Here is a 23,242-nt window from a genome sequence, read left to right as displayed (position 1 = left end):
CTGTGTAGCCCTGGAACTCGCTCTGTAGAACAGACTGTCCTGGAACTCACAGAGATCCGCCTGCCTCTGCCTCCTGAGTGCTAGGATATGCGGGCGGTGGTAGCGCACGCCTTTAATCCCAGCACTCGGGAGGCAGAGGCAGGCGGATCTCTGTGAGTTCAAGACCAGCCTGGTCTACAAGAGCTAGTTCCAGGACAGGCTCCAAAGCGACAGAGAAACCCTGTTTAGAAAAACAAAAACAAACAAACAAACAAAATTTAGAAAAAGCTTTCCAATTTAAATCTAAGTGGGAAAAGCATTCAGGAGGGGTAACATTTGCTTATTACATGTATGTCTGTGTACTATGTTTGCCATGCCATGCTTGAAATAGCCCGAAAGAGGGCGCCTGATGCCCTAGAATTGGAATTACAGATGGTTGTGACCTGCCTTGTAGGTCCTTGGAATTCCTAATTTCCCTGAGCCATCTCTCCAGTCCTAGAAAGGTAACATTTGCAATGACAGGGTAAGTTCTGTGAAACTGCCATATACCCTAGAGTAGTAGAGGTTGAGGGTCTAGTGTGAGTTACTATCAGAGGGTTCTGATCACAGAATATTAGGACTTTAAAGATGGACTTTCAGGTCTGGAGAGATGGCTCAGAGGTTAAGCGCTCTACCTTGCCTGCCTCTGCCTCACTAGAGCACGTGTGTACGACCATGCCCAGTTATTTTGAAAACGGTACCTTCATTAAAGAACAAGATCAGCACGCCTTTAATCCCATTCAGGAAGCAGAGGTGCAGATCTCTGTGAGTTTGAGGCCGGCCTGGTCTACAAGAACTAGTGGTTGGCCCGTCAGTAAAAGTGGGGCTCACAACCAGGAGAGGGCTCTAGACCTTGATGCTTCACCTGTCAACACGTTTTCATTTCTGTTTGTGCGCATACGCATGTCCAGTGCTTGTGGGGACAGAGGACAACTTTCAAAATTACGTCCTCTCTGTCCACTCATCATGTGGGTCCCAGAGGCAAACTCAGTCCTCAGACTTGGCAGCGGGCACCTTTGCCAACGGAGCCATTTCTTGACGATTACTATGTAGTGCCAGCCCCAGATCGGTCCCCTAGTTTTGTCTTACCTTTTCAGGGTTACCTCTGCCTCCATTATGACCTCCTCTCTTGGATGATAAACTGTGAAGTTTCCCCAAGCTTCGCCCTGGAGACTCTGCTGTCTTTCTCCAAGATCTTACCCATTCACATGGCTTAATGTAATTACAGAAATATGATCATCACTTATCTCACAAAAAAAAATGTAGGGGGAGGGGAAAGACTCATGTACCTAGGCTGTCACCAAATGCCTAATCCTCCTGCTTCAGCCTTCCAGTGCTAGGATTATAGTGGTGTGTCACCAAGCCCCTGTCCCTCAAACTCATTTTTAAAAATTTCTTAAAGCATTTTATGTATGTGAGCTCTATCTGCACCTATGCCTATAAGCCAGAAGAGGGCATCAAATCCCACTATAGATGGTTGTCAGGTATCATGTGGTTGCTGGGAATTGAACTCGGGACTTCTACAAGAACAGCCAATGCTCTTCCAGATGACCCATCTCTCTACAAGAACAGCCAATGCTCTTCCAGATGACCCATCTCTCCAGCCCCCAAATCATTTATTTTGAATTATGTCTGTGTGTGGGTTTGTGCATGTTGAGTGCAGGGTGTGCAGATTGCAAGAGGGCACTGGGACCTCTGGAGCTAGAGTTACAGGCAGTTGCTGGATGTGGGTGCCAAGAACCAAACTCCAGCATTCTGGAAGAGCAATATAACTTTCAGCCACTGATACACCTCCCATAGATGTAAACCCTTCCTAAGTGCATCTGTTTCTCACAAAAACTTGAGGTAGAAAATGAGATTAAAATTGTTGCTCTTAGCCGGGCGGTGGTGGCAGAGACAGGCGGATCTCTGTGAGTTCGAGGCCAGCCTGGTCTACCAAGGGAGTTCCAGGACAGGCTCCAAAGCTACAGAGAAACCCTGTCTCGAAAAACCAAAAAAAAAAAAAAAATTGTTGCTCTTGCAGAGAACCCAGGTTGAGATCCCAGCACAAGGTAGCTCATAAATATCTGGAATGACCTGCACACGGTACATGAACATAAATACACACGAAATAAGAGCTGTAAAGCACTGGCTGCTCTTCCCTTGGCCCAGGTTCAATTCTGAGCACTACCAACATGGTATCTCTAATCCCAGGGAACCCAACACGCTCAGATGAACATTGAGCCTAAACACGAATGCACATTAAGACTTCAGTCACCATAGTTGCGGTTAGAGCCTGACTTCTATTCAGGATTGAGCAGATTTCATTGTTGGAACTTGAACCCAGGACCTCACACACCCATGGCCACCGGGTTTAGTACATGTGTTCTGCCGTCAACCCCAAGAAACCTAAGCATTCTTCAGAACAGGGTCTTGTTATATACTTCAATTGGTACTTCCAGTTATAGGTATATGAAAGATCTCTTCTGTGTAGCCCTGAATGGCTTTAAGTCTTAAGGCTGTACCTTAATAGTTAAAACAGTAACCATGTTATTTGGAGCATATAAAAGTAAATACTTCACCCACTTAAGCACTGGGAACTGACAACCATATCTAGGGGCTTATGTCCTCTGGAAGGTTACTTGCCTAGGTTATGGGTTCACCCCCCTGCACAGGTACAGGAGCGATGATCCAAATTTAAAGTGGATGTTAACAATTTTGCTGTCAGTAGCCAAGGCATTATGCCTGTCCAGAACTCACTATAAGAAAACTAAGGGGGCTGGAGAGATGGCTCAGCGGTTAAGAGCATTGCCTGCTCTTCCAAAGGTCCTGAGTTCAATTCCCAGCAACCACATGGTGGCTCACAACCATCTGTAATGAGGTCTGGTGCCCTCTTCTGGCCTGCAGGCATACACACGGACAGAATATTGTATACATAATAAATAAATATTTAAAAAAAAAAAAGAAAACTAAGGGGGCTGGAGAGATGGCTCAGCGGTTAAGAGCATTGCCTGCTCTTCCAAAGGTCCAGAGTTCAATTCCCATCACTCACATAAACGGTGGCTCAGTCATCTGTAATGACATCTGGTGCCCTCTTCTGGCCTACAGGCAGGCAGAACACTGAATACATAATAAATTTAAAACAAAACCTTAAGAACAGGCTCATTGAACTTGGGAGGTACAGGTTTTACCCCCAGAAGCTAGTGCTAGCTTATGTTAGCATATTGAAAGACACTTTTAGTGATGAGATGGGCTGTTTCAATTGAGAAGCCTGTGTTTCTGCTGGAACCCCTAGCTACACTTAGGCATGACCCATGCCAATTTAGGGCATTCCCTCCCACCCTCATTCCCACTTGACATGCATCATGGAGAAGTACCAGCATCTTCAAAGCCTACCTTCTCCCTATTCCATCATTCAGCTTCTTGACTTTCCCAAGGTGAAAGCAGCCAGCACAGGGAATCAGGGCTTCCCATTGTGACCTAGCTACCACCCCTAGCACACATCATAAGGCCAAGCTTTGGTTAAGGTGAACCCACCACACACTGGACCAGACTTATTGGAACAGTGTTACCCACAGTCCAAGTTCATTCCCAATCCATGCATCATACACTAGCTGGTTTACACGACCAACTAGAAACCATCCAGTGTTCTGCATACATGTACTGACACATTAATCCAAAAAGAAAACATACAGTCAAAATTTTTCCTTTAATTCAGTTGTCAGGCATTTATTTATAGAAGTTCTGTATCCCATTCCATACGACTTGTGGTCTATATGGTGTTGGGGCAGTCAGCGTATATCCTACCAGGAAATGGACCACATACATGCTAAAGCACAAACCTAGACATCGATATACATTTACCAGGCCAAGAATAGCTAGGGAGAAAAGTGCATGCTCAGCACTGACAATGTTCGGTGTTAAACACTAATACAGCAACTTTGCCAAATTGTATCTAATTAAAAGCACCAAGTTAACCTTCAGCAGGTAGATAGCTGTGCAGATCCTCTTCTTTCCTGAAGAAAAACAAAGATCAGATTCTCAAAAGTGGCACACTGAAACCCTTAGCACTTCACTTTAAGTTTTTAAAGACCCCTGGGGTTTCCCTATAGCTTTGGAGCCTGCCCTGGAACTTTGTGTTGACCAGACTGCCTGCCTTTGCCTCCCAACTGCTGGCATTAAAGGCATGGACCACCAACTTAGCACCTCTTTAGACTTGTTTCCTGCATGGTTTGTCTCCTCAGTCACGGTCCAGAGGACTCTGAGAAGCCGTAGGAATATGCAGGCGCAGACTCAAAGCCCAGCTTCATCTCCAACGTCGTGGAACGGGACTGTACATCACGGGGCAGGGCCCTATGCTCCCCTATGCCACTAGGACAGAGCCCGGGGAGAGTGACCTCCCGGGGTATCCACGTTGGAAAGTCTGGTAGTACCCAATGATTTTGTCAACCCCAAGTCTCCAGAAACACACTAGTCTGATGCCCTAAAAAGTCACAAGTACCCACTTATTATAAATTGCTAATACATAAATTCAGTTACCAAATGGAAAAAAGATCATGTGACAGACACAATTCAAGTAGAGCTTACCTTAACCAACAACTTGTAATTACTGATGAGATCTGTAAGAGAAGGCATTTTTGTGAGTAAAATTCTAATGCAATTTCCCAATCTCAGACTCCCTCATAGATTTCCTGATTTAAGACTGTTTCCTGCATGGTTTATCTCCTCAGTCACGGTCCAGAGGACTCTGAGAAGCCGTAGGAATATGCAGGCGCAGACTGGAGGCCCAGCTTCATCTCCAACGTCGTGGAAAGGGACTGTACATCACGGGGCAGGGCCCTATGCTCCCCTACGCCACTAGGACAGAGCCCGGGGAGAGTGACCTCCCGGGGTATCCACGTTGGAAAGTCTGGTAGTATCCAATGATTTGTCAACCCCAACCAATACGCAAGTCTTCAATGCAAATTAGTCTCTAATGACCTCATGAGGTACAGATATCCACTAATAATATACAGAAAATGGCTAATACATAAATTTAGTTTACAATTGGAACAAAAAAAAAATCACGTGGTAGACACTAACATTCAATTCAGAATACTTACCTCAACCAAAAAATAACTTGTAATCACCAATGAATTCTGAAAAAGAGGGCATTTTTATTTCATCAATAAATTTTAATCCAGTTTCCCAATCACGCAGTCTCATTCTCCTATTTCCTGTTTTAAGACTGTTTCCTGCATGGTTTGTCTCCTCAGTCACGGTCCAGAGGACTCTGAGAAGCCGTAGGAATATGCAGGCGCACACTCGAAGCCCAACTTCATCTCCAACGTCGTGGAACGGGACTGTACATCACGGGGCAGGGCCCTATGCTCCCATACGCCACTAGGACAGAGCCCGGGGAGAGTGACCTCCCGGGGTATCCACGTTGGAAACACACGGTGAAGACCGTCTTAATTTAACTAACCCTACGTCCTTGGCAGACCTCCAGCTCGACTCCAGAGTGCTGGCACTTCCAAGTATGAGACAGAGCTACCCTCCGACTTCTTTTTGATATAAATAGAATGAAACACCCCCCTGCCAAATTGTAGTCATTTGCCTAAAGAATTATCTCTGAATTAAGAGTAATAGATTACCGCCAGAAAACAAAGCGTAGAAACTTGTCTACGACACGAGTAAAGATTATAAACGCAGCTGAGAACCTAGGCACAAAGTTAAAACCATGCCCACGAACTACAATAATCACGTGGCATATATACTATGAACCAAGTTTTTTTCTTTTCCTATTGGAAACAGGTTTTCTCTGTGTAGCGCCAACCTCAAACTCAGATCCATCTGCCTGTGCCTCCCGATGTAGGGATTAAAGGCGTGAGCCACCGCCTCCCGGCTGAAAGTTTTTCCTCCCGAGCAGCACCAACTTTAAGGGAAAGCGAAGACTCCCGGGAAAATGAAGCTAAGGAAGGCCAGTCCCGGGCGGGAAGGGCGGCACGTGTCCGCCAAGGAGGCCACGCTACGCCGAGTGAACCCCGGCCTCCCCGCGGGGTCTGCGCATCTGCAACCGCTTCTCTCCAGCCTCCAACCTGGGAGCCAAACCCAGTCGGTAAACCGACAGCAGCAGAAAAAGGAGCGGAAGGTAACTCACCAGCAACGAACTACTGCACGACTCCGACACTCTTGAAAGAACGAGAAGCGCCGAGGCAGCCGTATTTATACATGAATCCCCGGAAGTCGGGCACTGCAGACTGCGCCTGCGCAGGGACTTGCGCACGGAGGACCTTTGGAAACGCGGCAAGGTTCGTGCGATCTCTTGAGCTTTTAAGCCCAGGCAGTGCGTTGTTGAGTTTGTGCGGTTTGTCCTCAGTGCCTGAATATACTGGCATATGCAAAATGGGCAAAGACATCTGTCTAGAGGAATGCTTCCTAGACTCCAGAGTTGGAGTCTACCTTGTATATGGAAGAAATGTTTGATACAGAAAAAGGGTGCGAATCCAAGGATTGATTACAATTAAAAACGTCCCGGGGGGTGGAGGGAATAGCGGTACTGGAGAGATGGCTTAGCTGGCTGCCTTCCAGAGTACCTGGGTCCAATTCCCAGTACCCATGTGACAGCTCGCAGCTCACAACTCAGCTGTCATCTGCAGACACGTGGTGCACATAACTCACAAACACACGCACATACAAACAAAAGTCAGTAAAACACACAAAAAACAAAAAGCTCTTATGCATTCTCAGTGGGAGGACACCTGCCCAGAATTTCAGGTTCTGATCTACACCTGATTAAAAAGCTGTTAAGTGTTATGTGCACTTTACACACAAACAGATCAAAGACGTTGACAATAAGATATATTGATGATCAAGATATTTTTCCCTTAATGTACGCATTACCCAAACCCCAGCACTGCACACAAATACCATGAAATATTGTACATGTTCAATGACCCCCCCATAATACATAGACAAACAATAATAATACAGTATAGAGTCGGATGAATAAAATGACATTATCATAAGATCAAGGCTGGCCTGAGCAGAAACACTGACCATGTACCTCTTATATATTGTGTGCCAAGTACTTTACAAATATTTGCTCTGTAGTCCAGGCTGGCCTCGAACTCAGAGATTCGCTTGCCTCAACCTCCCGAGGGCTGGGAATAGAGGCGTACGCCACCACTGTACGGCATATTTCCCAGATTTTTTATTTTTTATTTTGGTTTTTCCAAACAGGGTTTCTGTGTAGCTTTGGAAACTGTCCTGGAACTCACTCTGTAGACTAGGCTGGCCTCAAACTCACAGAGATCTGCCTGCCTCTGCCTCCTGAGTGCTGGGATTAAAGGCATGCGTCACCACCGGCTGGCCATATTTCTCAGATTTTTTTTTTTTGTGTGTGTGTGTGTGTGGCTGGAGAGACAGCCGTGGGTGCTGGGAACCGAACTCACATATATATATATATATATATATATATATATATGTTGTGAGCCTAGCCTTTAACGGCTGAGCCATCTCTCCAGCCCATATTTCTCAGATTTTAAGATGTGAAACTAAGCTACACAAATTTTGTTGTGAAATATTTACTTGAAAAAAATGACTGGGCATTCTGATACAAGTCCTCAATCCCAGCACATGAGAGGCCTGCAAAGGCAGACAGATCTCTGTGAATTGGAAGCCAACCATTTCTACATAGTGAATTCCAAGACAACTAGGGCTACGTGGAGAGATCCTGTCTCTTAAAAAGAATGATGAATGTATTTATTTATTCTCTCTTCTTCACTTTCTATATTTTATTTTGTTTTATTTTTCGAGACAGGGTTTCTCTGTGTAATAGAACTGGCTGTCCTGAAACTCTCTTTGAAGACCAAGTGGGGCTCGAACTCACTGAGATCTGCCTCCCTCTGCCTCCCAAGTGGTAGGATTAAAGATACGTGTCAACACTGCACGGCTTCTCCCCTTTCTTCTTCCTCTTCTTCTCCTCCTCTTTCTTCTTTTGGTTTTTCAAGACAGATTTTCTCTTTGTAGCCCTGGCTGTCCTGGGAATTGCTCTGTAGCCAGACTGGCCTCAAATTCACAGAGATCAATCACCTGCCTCTGCCTCCTGAGTTCTGGGATTAAAGGCGTATACCACCATGACTTTTTTTTGGTTTTTTGAGATAGGGTTTCTCTCTTTAGCCCTGACTGTTCTGGATATTCTAACTATATATCTGCAGGAGACTGGATTTCCTTCACATACTCAAACCAAAGGATAGAAAAGATCTCTTTCATTTATACATTATTATGGGGGGGGGCAGTCACATGCCAGGGTACTCCTGTGGAGCCCAGAGAACAACCCTGCAGAGTCAGTTTTTACCTTGCACCTTTTAAATGAGTTCCAGGGACTGAATTCCATCAACAGGACCTTGTGCCAAAGGCCTTCACCCATCTCCACAGCCCTGTATCTTTGTTTGTTTGTTTTGAAACAGAATCTTACTCTTGGGGACTGGAAGGAGGAGGTTTTGGAGGAGTTCAAGGCCAGCCTTGGCAACAAGGAGAATCTGCAAGCCTAGGCTACACCAAACCTTGTCATAAATACAAAAAAACAAACAAACAAAACCAAAAGCAAAAATAAGATATTGAAAAGAAAGCATTTTGGGGGCTGGGCGTTGGTGGCGCACGCCTTTAATCCCAGCACTCAGGAGGCAGAGGCAGGCGGATCTCTGTGAGTTTGAGACCAGCCTGGTCTACAGAGCGAGTTCCAGGACAGGCTCCAAAGCCACAGAGAAACCCTGTCTCGAAAAACCAAAAAAAAAAAAAAAAAGAAAGAAAGAAAAGAAAGCATTTTGGGGACAGAAGAAATAGTTTCTCTGTAGCTTTGGAACCTGTCCTGGAACTCGCTCTGTAGACCAGGCTGGTCTCAAACTCACAGAGATCCTCCTGCCTCTGCCTCCCGAGTGCTGGGATTAAAGGCATGTGCCACCACCACCCAGCATGGATGTGGTTCTCTCTCTGTCCACCTTTATGTGGATTTCTGGGCTCTGACTCTGATCACTAGGCTTGGTGGCATGCATTTATACCCCTGAGCCATCTTGCTGGCCCTGGACCTGTCCTTTGTGATTTGGTCTTCCAGACCTCACTCTCCATCCACATAGAACCAAGTTTCTTCCACCATTCAGGAAATTCTGGGCCGTGAGTAACCTCAGAGTAACCTCTGGAGACATTATAACCCCAAAACTGTAGTAGCAGCTGAAGACCTGATAATTTGGGCCACAGCAATCTGGGAACAAAGAAACACCCAGAGAGTTCTGACTCATGGTTTCTCTTGGCTCTTAGTAAGTAATGTGCTAAGAAACAAGTAGAAGGTGAGTCATTGCTGAGGTGCTCTGGGCTGAAACTGGGCTGCTTGCCAGAAAGCATAGCAGCATCAGCTGCTCTGTGTGACATCATGCTGAGGTTCAGTTAGCTGTGGTCCATGTCCAGTAAATCCTTGTAAGGGAGACTGAGTGGGCTGCAAGTTATTGTCCTCAAGCAAATGCAAAAATGGTGTTTTTTTTGACCTTGCAAAAACCTGACCTCGGCCGGGCAAAGGTGGCGCACGCCTTTAATCCCAGCACTCGGGAGGCAGAGGCAGGCGGATCTCTGTGAGTTCAAGACCAGCCTGATCTACAGAGCTAGTTCCAGGACAGGCTCCATAACCACAGAGAAACCCTATCTCGAAAAACCAAAAAAAAACAAAAAACAACAACAACAACAAAAAAAAAAACCTGACCTGTATAATCTCATTTTCCAAACTAGGGGGAGGGTGGTTAGGAAGGACAGGCACCTAGTGACATCCTTGGCACATAGGGTTTCCCAATACTTTCTCTACACATTTTCTTTTCCTTTTTAAAAAAAGATTTATTTACTAGTATGAATACAGCGTTCTGTCTGCATGTATGCCTGCAGGCCAGAAGAGGGCATCAGATCTCAGTATAGATGGCTGTTAGCCACCATATGGTTGCTGGGAATTGAACTCAGGACCTCTGGAAGAACAGCCAGTGCTCTTAACCATTGAGCCATCTCTCCAGCACCTGCAAAATTTCTAAAATGAAAAAAATTGAGATAGAGGGATCATATGCCCCAGGCTATCCCAGGCTAGCCTTGAATTTGCTATGTTACTCAATGTAAACATTATAGTTTGGATGGAAAGGTATCCTGACATTTGGGAGCCAAGGAATAACAAAGTCACACCACAAAACAAACCTCACATAAGAGATTTATTGGGAGGGAAAAACCAGGAGGGTAGTTGCCTCTGCTCAGGGGAGAAATAGTAGAGAACTGAGCAGAAGGCGGGGCTTATATAGAGTTTCTTGGGGAAAGAGGTGGAGCTTTTCAGGGTGGAGATTGGTGGGGTTTCAAGTCCAGAGATTGGACTTTTTACTCTGTAGGGTGGGGGCAGGATCCAGTTGTTGGGACAGTTAGAGTGTTCTGTGCATGGAACCTGGCAGTTGGAGGGCATCAGGGGAGGGGTCTAACCAATTGTACGGCTCGAGGGGCTTACATTCCCCCCTTTATATTATTACTAAACAATGAGGTCACAAGAAAGGGGATGATGTGATCCTTAGACTACTTCTTGCTGAATCGTGGTATCCTTTGGGCAAACTTGAACTTCACCATCGCTGGCCTCTGGCTCTGCAGCTAGGGGCTGCTAATCCTGTAATAACAACTGATTAAAAAGTCTGCTTAGAAATATTTTGACTCTATTGTTGTAGAAATGTAGGTAAGAAGTTTATAAGGCAGGGTGCAACCAGTAGGAGAAAGTGGGTTAAGAAGGGTAATATCTTGGGGGCTGGAGAGATGGCTCAGTGGTTAAGAGCATTGCCTGCTCTTCCAAAGGTCCTGAGTTCAATTCCCAGCAACCACATGGTGGCTCACAACCATCTGTAATGTCTGGTGCCCTCTTCTGGCCTGCAGACATACATGCAGAAAGAATATTGTATACATAATAAATAAATAAATATTAAAAAAAAAAAAAAAAAAAAAAAAAAAAAAAGAAGGGTAATATCTTAACCTAAGCAGTTAAGAAAGGTAGCTGACCCAAACTAGTGAGAGATCACTGACTCCAGACTGACACCTGGGAAACGAACTGAATACAGGTGACAATGGCGTGACTTGGGCAGTGCATGGGGCCACTGGCAGTGGGACCAGGATCTAACTCTAATGCATGAACTGACTTTGTGGAGCATGGAATCCATTCTCAGCCTAGGCACGGGGTTGGGAAGAGGGACTTGGTCCCGCCGCAAAGAGGTGATGGGACAGACTTAGCTGACAAAGGCCACCTCTTTTGCTCTTAGTTAATCCTCAGTGATCTTGTAGCTCTTGTGGCACTCAGCGAGTCTATGTCCCTTGAGGTAAGAATGGGCTGAGGCCCCCACTGGAGATCCTGGAGGAACTGAGAGGGAAACCTAAAATAGCTAGGGAAGTAGTTCCGCCAGGCCCTCTCTAGAGGGTGTGACCTGACTGCTCCTTTGTCATGCCAGGATGCTCTAAACCTTCTGATGGGAATCCACATGGGCTCTCCTGTAGGCACCAACCTCTAGTTTTGGAAAAGAGAACACCAGGGTACATGTACCGAACCACCCATGAGGCAGGCAGTGATAAACTTGAGACATTGGGAATGTTTGGGCACAGGGACTGGGTGGTGGTACTGAGGGTAAAGGTATTGCAACCCGCAGAATCCAGTGTGCCCACAAAACATATTGGAGTTAAAGCAGTCTATGATACTGAAGAGAGAGGTGTAGGAAGGAGAAGGGATGGTAGTGATTTTGGGCTTAGAGCAACTAACGAGAGGCGTGGGGAGAGAGTCTAATAAGACAGTGGGTACGATCACAAAGGCAGGCATGAGTTTGACCCAGGAGGGACATACAACCAGTATTCTATTGTTGGCCATTTTGTTTTTTGTTGTTTGTTTTTTTTCTCTTTGCTCTTTACTCTTTTGGGGGCCCTGCCACCCAGCTCCCAAATCAATACACACACAGAGACTTATTCTTACTTATGGCCTCAGGTTGGCTTAGTTCTAGTCAGCTTTTCCTAAATTATCCCATCTGCCTTTTTTAAAAAAAGATTTATTTATTTATGTGTCTTATGTATATGGATGTTTTGACTGTACACACACTTGCACATCAGAAGAGGGCATTGGATTCCACGAGACTTCAGATATGGATGGTTGTGAGTCAGCACGTGGGTGCTGGGAATTGAACTCAGGACCTCTAGAAAAGTATTTGGTGCTCTTAACTTCTGAGCCATCTCTCCAACCTCCCATCTACCTTTTGCCTCTGGGCTCTTTTACCTTTCTTTACTTCTGTAGATCTTTTCTTTCCTTCTTATTCCGTGTCTGGCTGTGTGGCTGATGCCTGGAGTCTTCCTCTCCTCCTCTTTGCTTGTCGATCCTTTCTTCCCAGAGTTCTCTTCCCATTTATTCTTTTTGCCTGCCAGCCCCTCCTATCCTTTCTCCTGCCTTGCTATTGGCCATGCAGCTCTTTATTGGACCAACCAGGTGTTTTAGACAGGCAAAGTAACACAGCTTCACAGAGTTAAAACAAATGCAATGTGAAAGAACAATACATCTTTGCATCACTAAACAAATATTCCATAGCGTAAATGAATGTAACACATATTAAAATAACACTCCACAACAGTATTCTCCAAAGCAGTCAGGCAAAGCGTTATTCAATAGCTGATGTGTACAGGTTAAGGTCTGAATAAGACAGGGTCTGACAGGGAGATGGAATCATTATCATCTAAAAGGGGTGACATTAGGGATGTAAGGACCTTTGAGGAGCTTCTACCTATACTACAGGTTGAGAAGTGGGGTGTGTACCCTCAGTATTTTGATTGTACCTGATGGGCAACTGTGATAAGTGCTATAGTAAAGTTCACCAATGACCTCCCCCCATTTCCCATCTGCTGTGCCATGGGTCTTTAATTAGAATATGCAAATGGTTCATTTTGTATAAAAAGGTAGAACACCATCCTGAATAGGCAATCATGTCTCCTACAGGACCAATAAGGAGATCCTCCATAAGTCTCTGGCCAATGTGGACAGTTATCTCTAGGGGTTTTTTTTTTTTTGTTTTTTTTTTTTTTTGTTTTTTTTTGGTTTTTCGAGATAGGGTTTCTCTGTGGTTTTGGAGCCTGTCCTGGAACTAGCTCTTGTAGACCAGGCTGGTCTCGAACTCACAAAGATCCGCCTGCCTCTGCCTCCCAAGTGCTGGGATTAAAGGCATGCGCCACCACCACCCGGCCTCTAGGGGTTTTTTTTGCCACCACCACCCGGCCTCTAGGGTTTTTTTATTATTATTAATTATGTATTCAATTACTCGACTGCATGCATGACTTCACCAGAAGAGGGCATCAGAGTCCACTATAGATGGTTAGGAGCCACCATATGGTTGCTGGGAAGTGAATTCAGGACCTCTGGAAGAACAGCCAGTGCTCTTAACTGCTAAGCCATCTCTCCAGCCCCCAGTAATCTCTAGTTTGATCACAGAGAAAGCAAGTATCATGGACAGGCGTTTTAGAAGTCAATATAGGTGATATTGAGAATTATCTCCACTTGGCAACCTGCTGGTGAGCAGTCTCTAGACCCAACCATGGCAGTGGTCTGGTAGAACCATTAAACATAGGTTTCCCGAACCTTTGAAATCTTAATATAACAGTAACATAGAGGGGGGAAGAAATCTGAAAGTTTTCATCAACCTAAATTTCTCTCTCTCTTTCCTTCTTCCATTTTTGTTTTTTTGTTTTGTTTTGTTGTTGTTGTTTTTATCAGACAGGGTTTCTCTGTGTAACTCTGGCTGTCCTAGAACTCGTTTTGTAGACCAAGCTGGCCTCAAACTCACAGAGATCCGCCTGCCTCTGCCTCCCGAGTGCTGAGATTAAAGGCGTGCGCCACTGCTGCCCGGCCCTTAAATAACTTTCTTATACCTTCAGAACGTTCATAAACTCTCGTATCCTCAGACCTTTATACACTCTTAGACCCCCAGTACTTACTGAAGCTTTCTGATGGTCTCCCCTGGGCTCTCTGTAGGAACACAGTGCCCAGTCTCAGTTTCTCTCCATGACTTCTTTTCATGTCCTTTTAAAACTAATACCACCAAGTGACCCTGACATTACAAAGTTCGGCTACCAGCATGAGGTCCATTCTTGTATGAGTGCCTGGAGGTGCAGCTTTAATACCTTACTAAGCAAGCATTGTTGTTTTTTTTTTAATTTTGTTACTTTTTTGTTTTATTGAGCTATACATTTTTCTCCACTTCCCTTCCTTCCTCCCCTCTCTCTTTCTACCCTCTCCCATTACTCCAATGCTCCCAATTTACTCAGGAGATCTTGTCTTTTTCACCTTCCTATGTAGATCCATGTGTGTCTCTCTTAGGGTCCTCTTTGTTCTCTAGTTTCTCAGGGGTTGTGGCCTGTAAGCTGGTTTTTCTTTGCATTATATCTAAAAGCCACTTATGAGTAAATTTCTTATTACATAGAAGAGAAAATGGGAAGTACACTTGAATGCATTGGCACAGGGGACCACTTCCTAAATATAGCACCAGTAGCACAGACACTGAGAGCAGCAATTAATAAATGGGACCTCAAACTGGGCGATGGTGCACACACCTTTAATCCCAGCATTCGGGAGGCAGAGGCAGGTGGATCTCTGTGAGTCTGAAGCCAGCCTGGTTTACAAGAGCTAGTTCCAGGACAGGCTCCAAAGCTACAGAGAAACCCTGTCTTAAAAAAAAAATCTTATCATAAACCCTGTTTTTATGATTTTTAATTTCAGGATGGGAATTATCATGGAAAAATAGAGAAAACGGGCATAGGGTAAGCCCCAGTGAGGAGAGACGGCTAAGAGAGTGAGTGATGGGGACTACCTCAGCTGTTGTCAGCATGACATAGCACTCCCTACTCTATTATTATGGGCTGTTGGTCAGAGGTGGTGGGTCTCCATATATAAGAGCTACCCTGGACAGGTGTAACTAGAAAGAAATAGAGGAGGAGAAAGCAAGTTTAGCTGTAAAAGAATTTTAGATTTTTTGTGCGGTGGCAGAAGTTACCACCACTGAAAATCAAGCATGCCAATTTAGGCCAACTAAGTGTACTGAGGCCATGCTGTTTGTAACAGAGTGAGGTTTTAATAAGATCCAAGACAGTGGAGGATTGGAAAAAGGGTCGCAAAATGAACTCTGAAGAGAGAGTTTCTATGAGCTCCAAGTGGGAGCTGAGAAGCAAGAGAGAAGCCCATGCAGGCATAGAGAAGCTACGAGACTTCCAGGAGGGAGCTGCTCCCCAAATAACCACACAGAGTCTTAATTATAAATACTTTGCCATTATTTTACACTTGTTTTTAGCTAGCTATTATAACTTCAGTTATCCCATTTCTATTAACCTATGTGCTGCCCCGAGGCTTGTTTACCTCATATACATACTTCTGATGCTGCTCACCCTGTGTCTCATGGCATCTCCTCGACTCCTCCTTCCTCCCAGTATTTTCTTAGTCTGGTTCTCCTGCCTAACCTTATCCTTCCTAGCCACCTGCCGATGAGCTCTTTATTAACAACGAGAGTGATCCATCTTTACAGTCTACAAAGGCTGTTCCACAGCAGTCACCGATTTCACAGGGTTTTATTCAGACTCAATATGCATATAAATCTTGAGGTAATAGAAGTTTACACAATAGTTTTACAAATCTTGAGAGATGTATACCTTAGCAAAAGTTGTTTTTTTTTTTTTAAACCAAAGCCAAAATAGAATGAGATGAGCAGCAATAGTCCCTATTGGGAATGGTCTGTCCATTAATTTTGTTTTGCTCTCCTTCTCTGTCACATAGTCAGGTGGATCACCTGGTATGGAACAGAGATTTTTGGAAGAAACCTTTAAACAAACATGCGTGGGTCTAGAGGAGGGGAAGCCATACCCCAATTCCAGAGCCAGGTTTTAATTCAAGTGGAACAAGATAAAAGAGCAGTCTCAAGCCCCTCATTGCTGAAAGACATCTGAATCCCTGTCAAACTAAATCTAGCAAGATGAGAACAAAAAGGCTTAGAGAAAGGAAATTCTGAGTCTTGGGTATAGACAGGGAACGCTGCAGGAAGGAGCTGAGAGAAGCACCAGCCCGTGGAAAGTGTGTGCAGGGTGTGCGCACACAGCACCTATTGCGGCTGACCTACTCCTCTGCTTTCTCCCCCTTCTGCTAGGTCTCACTCCTGGCTCCCACTGTGGAACAAACCTACAGATCCTGTAAGCATTGCAGCTCTGATGGAAAGGTGTCCTCGCAGTCCGGAGTCAAGGAACACGACAATGTCACTGTAAGTGTTAGCAGCTTACAGCTGTGCTCTGGGGAAAGGTTTCCCCAATGTAACAATTCTGCTCTGGCAGGGGAGGGTTTCCCCAGCAAAGTTGTTATAGCTCTGTTCTGCTTAAGGAAGAGATTCCCCAGCAAGTGTTACAGCTCTGCTTAAGTACCGCAGAGGGTAACAACTCTTCTCGGCTAGAGGAAGGTTTCCCTCTTGAAAATGATATAGTTCTGCTGAGCTGCTCTTGGGAAAATTGTTACAGCTGGGCTTCACTCTGGTGAAAATGTCACACCCCACAATAAACCTCACTCAAGAAATTTATTGGGGCCCGGGCTGTGGTGGTGTAAGTCTTTAGTCCCAGCACTCAGGAGGCAGAGGCAGGTGAATCTCTGTGAGTTTGAGGCCAGCCTGGTCTACAAGAGCTAGTTCCAGAACAGCTAAAACCAAAAGAAGAAGAAGAAGAAGAAGAAGAAGAAGAAGAAGAAGAAGAAGAAGAAGAAGAAGAAGAAGAAGAGGAGGAGGAGGAAGAGGAGGAGGAGGAGGAGGAGGAGGAGGAGGAGGAAGAGGAAGAGGAAGAGGAAGAGGAACAAGAACAAGAACAAGAATCCAGGGTGGGGTGGCAGCGAAGTGAACAGGTTCCTTGGTGGTGGTGGGGTCTGTTGAGTTTTCCAGGTTGATTTGGGATTGGTAGGATTCCGTCCTCAGGGACTTCAGGGATTGGTGGGATTTCAATCCCTGTACCCAAGTCAGGGTCAGGGTGTTTATTCTTGGCCCTTTTCACCCTACAGGTCTATTTATGGTAACTTAAAAGACAGGACATTTATACTTAGTGCATGTGTGCACGTGTGCGTGTGCGTGTGTGTGTGTGTGTGTGACTAGATAAAAGTAAACAGGGCTTGGAGCAGAGACAAGAGAAATAGGGAATGGAGAATCTTCCCATTTCCCTGATCGCTCACACTATTTGTAAAGGTCCTGAGTGATATTAGGATCTAGGGTGCTCTTAGGTGGTTCTTTGGATTGATTATCTAAGGGATATTGAGGCCAAATTTGATTGCAAAAATTTGATTGGATAAATTTGAGGCCCTTCAGTTGGGTGTCAGGTAGAGAAGCTGGAGGTTTTCTAAGAGGCATCCCAAGGGGGAGTGGGAGGGTGTGGAAGACACGTTCCCATACGTAGAGAGGAAGGAAAATGTCACTGCAGCCTGTAGTCGTGGGCAAATCTAGGATTCAGGGAGGACCAAACAAGGGCCAAGCCATTCAGTGGGTCGTTGTAAGGCAGAGGAGAGTCTCAGGACCTGGTACCAGGGCTTCTGTAGAGGTGAGAAGGTGAGAGAAAACCAAGCTCTAGGAGGGTCTTTTCCACAGGAAAGGGTCGGGAATGGGGTCACGAAAGCCATGAGGGCCTAGAGGAGCTGTGGGATTACAGGTAGCTCCAGGGAGAAGGAGACAGCCAGGGGCACAGCAGCCCAGTTGGGCCTAAGGAAACTGCAGGATTGCAACTATAAGAGTCGGGTGATGGGGTCAGGTGTAGAGGGCCAGCTGTCTGTGGCCTTAAAGACCATGGCTGAGGGTGCCAGAGGGGTGCTGGACACTCAGTGGTCACTTTGTCAGACTCAGGGAAATGTTTACACTAAGGGGGAACTTAGCTAACTGCTGTAAATGGAAGGGACAGAGTGATTGCTGAGGGGAAGGTGAGTCTCTGGCAGGTGCATGGGAGTAAGGGATAGGGTCTGTGCACCTTAGGCACCCGAGGGGAACCACAAGCACAGGGAGAGCCTATCCTGGGTTCTGACATAAATGTAAGTGGTATAGTTTGGATGGAAAGAAATCCAGGTAGTAGGGAGCCAAGAAATACCACAAAGTCACACCTCACAACAAACCTCACAGAAGAGATTTACCCAGAGGGAAAAAAAAACCAGGAGGGTGGCTGCCTCTGCTTGGGCAAGAAACAGTGCGGAACTGAGCAGAAGGCAGAGCTTAGATAGTTTTGGGGGGAGGGGATGAACTTCTTAGGGTGAAGGTTTCAAGGGTGGAGATTGGTGGAATTTCAAGTCCAGAGACTCAGTTTTTTACTCTGTAGGCTGGGGGCCTAGCTGTTAGGGCAGTTAAGAGTGTGCTCTGTGGGTGGAGCCTGGCAGTTAGAGGTCCTCAGGGAAGGACCCGGCCACTTGTGTGACTCAAGTGGCTTACACTCAGGATGACCTTTAACTTCTCAACCTCTGTCTCAGCCTCAGAGGTTCTGGGATGCACTGTGCCTTGCTTTATGATGTGGGACTGAACTCAGGGGTTGGTGCACACAAGGCAAGCACTCTACCAACTGAGCTATATCCCAGTCCCGTGACTCTTGTTCATGCAGAGAAATATACAAACATGACAGATTCTCACTTCTGGCTACATTTAACATAATCATTTATCTTCTTTTTCATTTTGGAGTCTTTAGCAATATTTTGGATCTCATTTCTCTCTCTCTTTTCTGAGACAAGATTTCTCTGTATATTTCTGGCTGTTCTGGAACTCACTTTGTAGACCAGGCTGTTCTCAAACTCAGAGATCTACCTGCCTCTGCCTTCCAAAGGCTGGGATTTGGGTATCATTTTTAAGTTGCTTTAATTTTCTGGAATAAAGTAAAACAAAACAGGGGCTGGAGAGCTGGTGCAGCAGTTAAGAGCACTGACTGGTTCAAGAGGACCCAGGTTCAATTCCTAGCACCCACCTGGCAGCTCACAATTGTTTGTAGCTCCAGGATCCAACACCCCTCACAAAGACATACATACAGGTAAAACACCAATAAAAATAAAAATAAAAAGACTGGGTGGTGGTGGTGGTGGTGGTGAATGCCTTTAATTCTAGCACTCAGGTGGCAGAGGCAGGTGGATATCTGAGTTCGAGGCCACCTGGTCTACAGAGTGAGTTTTAGGATAGCCAGGGCTACACAGAGAAACCCTGTCTCAAAAAACAAAAACAATAAACAAATAAAAGTAAAACAAAACACAAATCAGGGATGTGGCTTAGCGGTTGAGTAATGAGGCTCAATTTCCAGTACTAAAAAAATAAAAAATAAACAAATCAGGATTTTTCAATATTCTAAAATACTTTAATAATTAAGACTGGTGGGAAGACTGATATACAATGTAATTATTTATTTTACATGATTCTGTACATTAGGGGACATTCTGACGTTACAATATGCTAGGCTTTACAACTGTGACTTCAAATTACAGAGAGAAAACACAAAGTCAGCTCTTATATACACTAAAACAGAACCACTGACTAGATGCTGCCCTAACAAATGAGATGAAGAGTGAATCCGAGCGCTGGTGGCCCAGGAGCAGACGGGTAGCTCAGGCTTGGCACAGTGAGGGAGAGCAGCGGTGGAGGACGACTGAAAGGTTGTTTTGCTGACAGGCATGGTGCAATCCCTGTGCTTGCGAGGTGGAGGCAGGACCATCAGAAGGTTGAGGTCTTCCTTGGCTATATAGTGAGTTTGGGGCCAGCCTGGGCTACATGAGACCATAGCTAATAAAACAGAAGAGAAAATGTCACCTTAGCCACAGACAGTGAAGGCATATGCAGTCTCTAAAACCAACAGGAAAGCAAGTGTGGTTGGGATCAGGGCTGAGGACAGCTCAGTGGCAGAGAGAACTGGCCTAGCTTGTGAGAACTTGGATTCCATCTTGAGCACACTGAACAAAATACAATCACAAAAGAGGATACTGAATGATCAAGTCAGCAATTACGGCAACCTTGTGTCTAGACTTCTTACAACTGTCATTGGTCTTCCCCTCCTTAGCCCAAGTGTTAACAAGCTTTGAGAAGGGTGGGGAGGAGGGGAAGTGGGAAGGTAGGGAAGTAGGGAGGTAAGGAGGTGGAGAGGTGGGGAGGAGGGGAGCTGGGGGGTGAGGTGGTGGGGAGGGGGTGGTGAAGAGGAGGTGGAGGGTGAAATGGTGGGGAGGGGTGGGGAAGAGGAGGTGGAGGGTGAAATGGTGGGGAGGGGTGGGGAAGGGGTGGGGAAGTGGGGAGGCAGTCCTGTTTCCATAACCAGAAACTACCTGGTAGTAACAGGAAAAACAAAACCACCTTTTCCTCCGGAGAGAAGGAAGTCCTATTTTAAGGTGACTTTAGCTTTTGTTTGCCCTATATTCTAAATCTTCCGCAAGTGCGGTGTTAACAAGGAGAACACTGTTGAAGGAACACAAACAGAAAAGAGGAATGGAGAGGAAGCACTAGAAACTCACAATTTACTAAACGGTGGGTGAGGAGGAGCCAGCTATGCCTGTGGACGCCTATGATCCTATGATCCCGGGCGGGAAGGTGGGAGGGAGACCTCAAGTCAAAGGCTGGCTGAGCTACAGAGTTGCAGACTAAAAGAAGAAAGAAGAAAAACTGGGATGTGTTTCTTTTCCACCTAGAACGTGAAGAGCAATTGGGAGGGAGAGGTGAGGCTGTATGGGCTTCAAGAGAAAACTCTGAGGCACAGACCAGATTCGCTTTGGGAAATCACATTTACATCACAAATACAAATGGGGAGGGCCTTATCTAAAAACTGAGGCACCAACCACACTGGCTACAGCATGAACAAGGCAAGTGAGGTGAAGGCTGCCGGAGAGAAGCCGCGGCTCCTGGAGTAAAGAGGCACTGTGCAGTACGGAGGGCCAGCAGCACACAGTGCCCCCACCCACTGGCTGAAGTGACTAACGATATCATTTGGTACAAGGAATGTATACTTAGTCTAAGGAGTCTAACCCATGAGTCAGGCTCTGCCAAACTGGCATTAATATTAAGGCCTTTTTCTTGGTTTGTATAGAAACTATACTTGACACTCTCATTGAACAGCTTGATTAGAGTTCAGACTGTTTAACAAATAGATTTCCATCATTTCTTTAGGATAACTTTAAAATAAGGACCAGGATGAGAGCCAAGCATGATGGTTCATGCTTGTAATCCCAGCACCTGAGAGGCTGAGACAATGTTTGAGGCCAGCCTGGCCTATACAGCGAGGTACAGGCTAGCCTGAGCCAGTTTCAGATCTTGCCTCTAAACAAAGGAGCTGGGATGACAGGTGTCAAAGGAGGGACAGCTCAGACACCAACCTTCCTGGGGGCCTCACTGGTCATCTAGAAGGGACAGTGTAATCTTTCGACTGCCACACCAGGGAGGTCTAAGCATTCAGGAGTGGGGGCCCATTTGATAGATAGCACAGTAGAGCCTCTAGGGTTGTTCTGGCAAGAGGATTAACGCCTACATGAGTGGGTCACACAAATAGGGAGGCGGTTAAGGCTAATGGCACAAACTGCCTTGGCACAGGCAGTTGTCTCGGGACAGGGTGTGTTGCCGCCAGTAAAACTCGGAGCCTTCAAGGGCCCGAGCTCAGGTGGCTGGCGAGAGGAAAGCCCTCAAGTCCGCTGCAGTGTTGTGAGGAGGTTCAAAAGCATCAGCTGTCTCATGTCTCTCCAATGGCAGCCCAGGAGAATCCGTTACAGTGGAAGCCTACATTCACAGAAGTGCTGTTCAGCTCTGAACCAGATCCCAGAGCAGCTCTGGCTGTGGTGTGGGAAGTGCTATGGTTGCCCTGGAGACAAGCAACACAACAGCTCTGCTTTCCCATGGTCCTTTAGTCCCCTTTTCACGATCAGCATCACGGGCGATGGTAGCTAGAAGGGTCAGAAAGGGACAAGTTACCAGACAATGGAGACTGCTTTCCTATTCTTGAAATCTGTTTTGGAAAGTCAAAAGGGCTTTTGTTGGTTACAGGAATCTATGCACCTCAAGTGGTGCTGAGGACTGACCAGTGCCTTGGGCGTGCTCTGCCCTAATTAAACTCCAGCTCTGGCTTCGCTATATCAGTAGCAGTATTGTAGTCAGAGGGCGGGACTTCCAGCACTTGGGAGTTTGAGGCAGGAGGACTGCTTTGAGTTCCAGGCTAGCTTGAGCTACAGTGTGAGATCCTATCTCAAAACACACACACACACACACAAAGTTGGGGGCGACAAGCTCCCCAAAGGAGGAATGGGTCAGACCTGTGTGCTTGTCACTCCAGACAAGCAGCAAAACAGCTGTTTGTTAGATGCCAAGTAAACAAGAACAAGATCCCCAAATCAAAACAGAACAATAATCATGGGCTTTCCCCTGAAGGACCTACTATCTAGTGTTGACATGGTGGCAGTTCCAGCTGTAGGCTGAGGAGCAGAGCCTGAGACAGAGGATGCTTGTTCTCGAGACTCCGGCAGCGCCACCTCAGTAAACCACAGGTGCTGTCAGCCTTCAAATAGCTGCACTTCATTTCCCAGTCACCCTTCCGCTGTAGAGCAGAGTTTGCAGAAACCCGAGGCTCTGCCTGCTTCCCTGTTGCAACCTAAAGACCCAGAATTGTATGTACTTGTTGTAGGTGCTCAGTAAATACTTGTTAACTAAATGAAGCTGTCTCTACAGCTATGGTCTCACAGGCCGCACAAACTTCATTAGCCAAGGTAGAAATGCAAGCACTCAGGCGTGGGGCTCCCATCTGTAGTCTCTGCTCTCGGGAGGGAGGTTGATTGACTATCAAGAGCCCCAGGCTAAGCTGGGCGTGGTGGAACAGGCCTACAATCCAGCCAGTACTTGTGAGGCCAGCCACAACTACACAGCAAGACCCTGTCTCAAAATCACCACCAACAGAAGTAGCTGGGAGCTTAGTAGCTCAAGTTTGTAATCCCAGGGTAGAGGCTAGACAGCTGTGAGTTTCAGGTCAGCCCTGGTTATATATAAATTCTAAGTCTGGGCTACACAAAATGGCAAAACTCAGAATGGCATTTAGAATTAGCTCTTAGTTCTCATCCTCTTTTGCTGGTGATGTTGCTGTGGTATGGGTTTGATTTACCCGAGGTGGCTCTGGAACTCCTGATCTCCCTGAGTGCTGGGATGACAGGCATACACCACCACACGCTGTTTATGCAGTGCCGGGGATGGCACCCAGGGCT

At 46.0% G+C, this 23,242-nt stretch overlaps 1 protein-coding gene, 1 long non-coding RNA gene and 3 other non-coding genes across 8 annotated transcripts in view; all 5 read right to left on the bottom strand.

Annotated features, from left to right (window-relative positions):
- Positions 1 to 3,705: 3,705 nt before the first annotated feature.
- LOC121448650 lies at positions 3,706 to 6,240 on the bottom strand. Its single transcript, XR_005974378.1, has 4 exons — positions 6,137 to 6,240; positions 5,100 to 5,135; positions 4,585 to 4,616; positions 3,706 to 4,013 (listed from the first exon to the last, which is right to left on the bottom strand). It is a non-coding gene; the product is annotated as an uncharacterized LOC121448650 (long non-coding RNA).
- On the bottom strand, positions 4,212 to 4,415 carry LOC121448931. The gene has a single exon (XR_005974402.1). It is a non-coding gene; the product is annotated as a small nucleolar RNA SNORA73 family (small nucleolar RNA).
- On the bottom strand, positions 4,698 to 4,901 carry LOC121448932. The gene has a single exon (XR_005974403.1). It is a non-coding gene; the product is annotated as a small nucleolar RNA SNORA73 family (small nucleolar RNA).
- Positions 5,223 to 5,426, bottom strand: LOC121448933. Its single transcript, XR_005974404.1, has one exon. It is a non-coding gene; the product is annotated as a small nucleolar RNA SNORA73 family (small nucleolar RNA).
- Positions 6,241 to 20,234: 13,994 nt separating the features above from the next.
- The window catches only part of Phactr4 (phosphatase and actin regulator 4), a 73,156-nt gene continuing 70,148 nt past the window's right edge, over positions 20,235 to 23,242 (bottom strand). For 3 of the 4 annotated variants that reach the window (XM_041652084.1, XM_041652087.1, XM_041652086.1), the window contains one exon: positions 20,236 to 21,937. In XM_041652084.1, the coding sequence (XP_041508018.1) occupies positions 21,922 to 21,937 (16 nt within the window). In that variant the 3' untranslated portion in view covers positions 20,236 to 21,921. Of the gene's footprint in view, positions 21,938 to 23,242 lie in introns of all 4 variants that reach the window. The other variant, XM_041652085.1, reaches the window with a different exon arrangement.

Source organism: Microtus oregoni, unplaced genomic scaffold, assembly GCF_018167655.1.
Source record: "Microtus oregoni isolate MIOR12 unplaced genomic scaffold, Mior012 000005F_ref0000423, whole genome shotgun sequence".
NCBI classification, from domain to species: domain Eukaryota; kingdom Metazoa; phylum Chordata; class Mammalia; order Rodentia; family Cricetidae; genus Microtus; species Microtus oregoni.
Note: the sequence above shows the minus strand (reverse complement) of the source record. Positions and strands in the feature narration are given on the sequence as shown.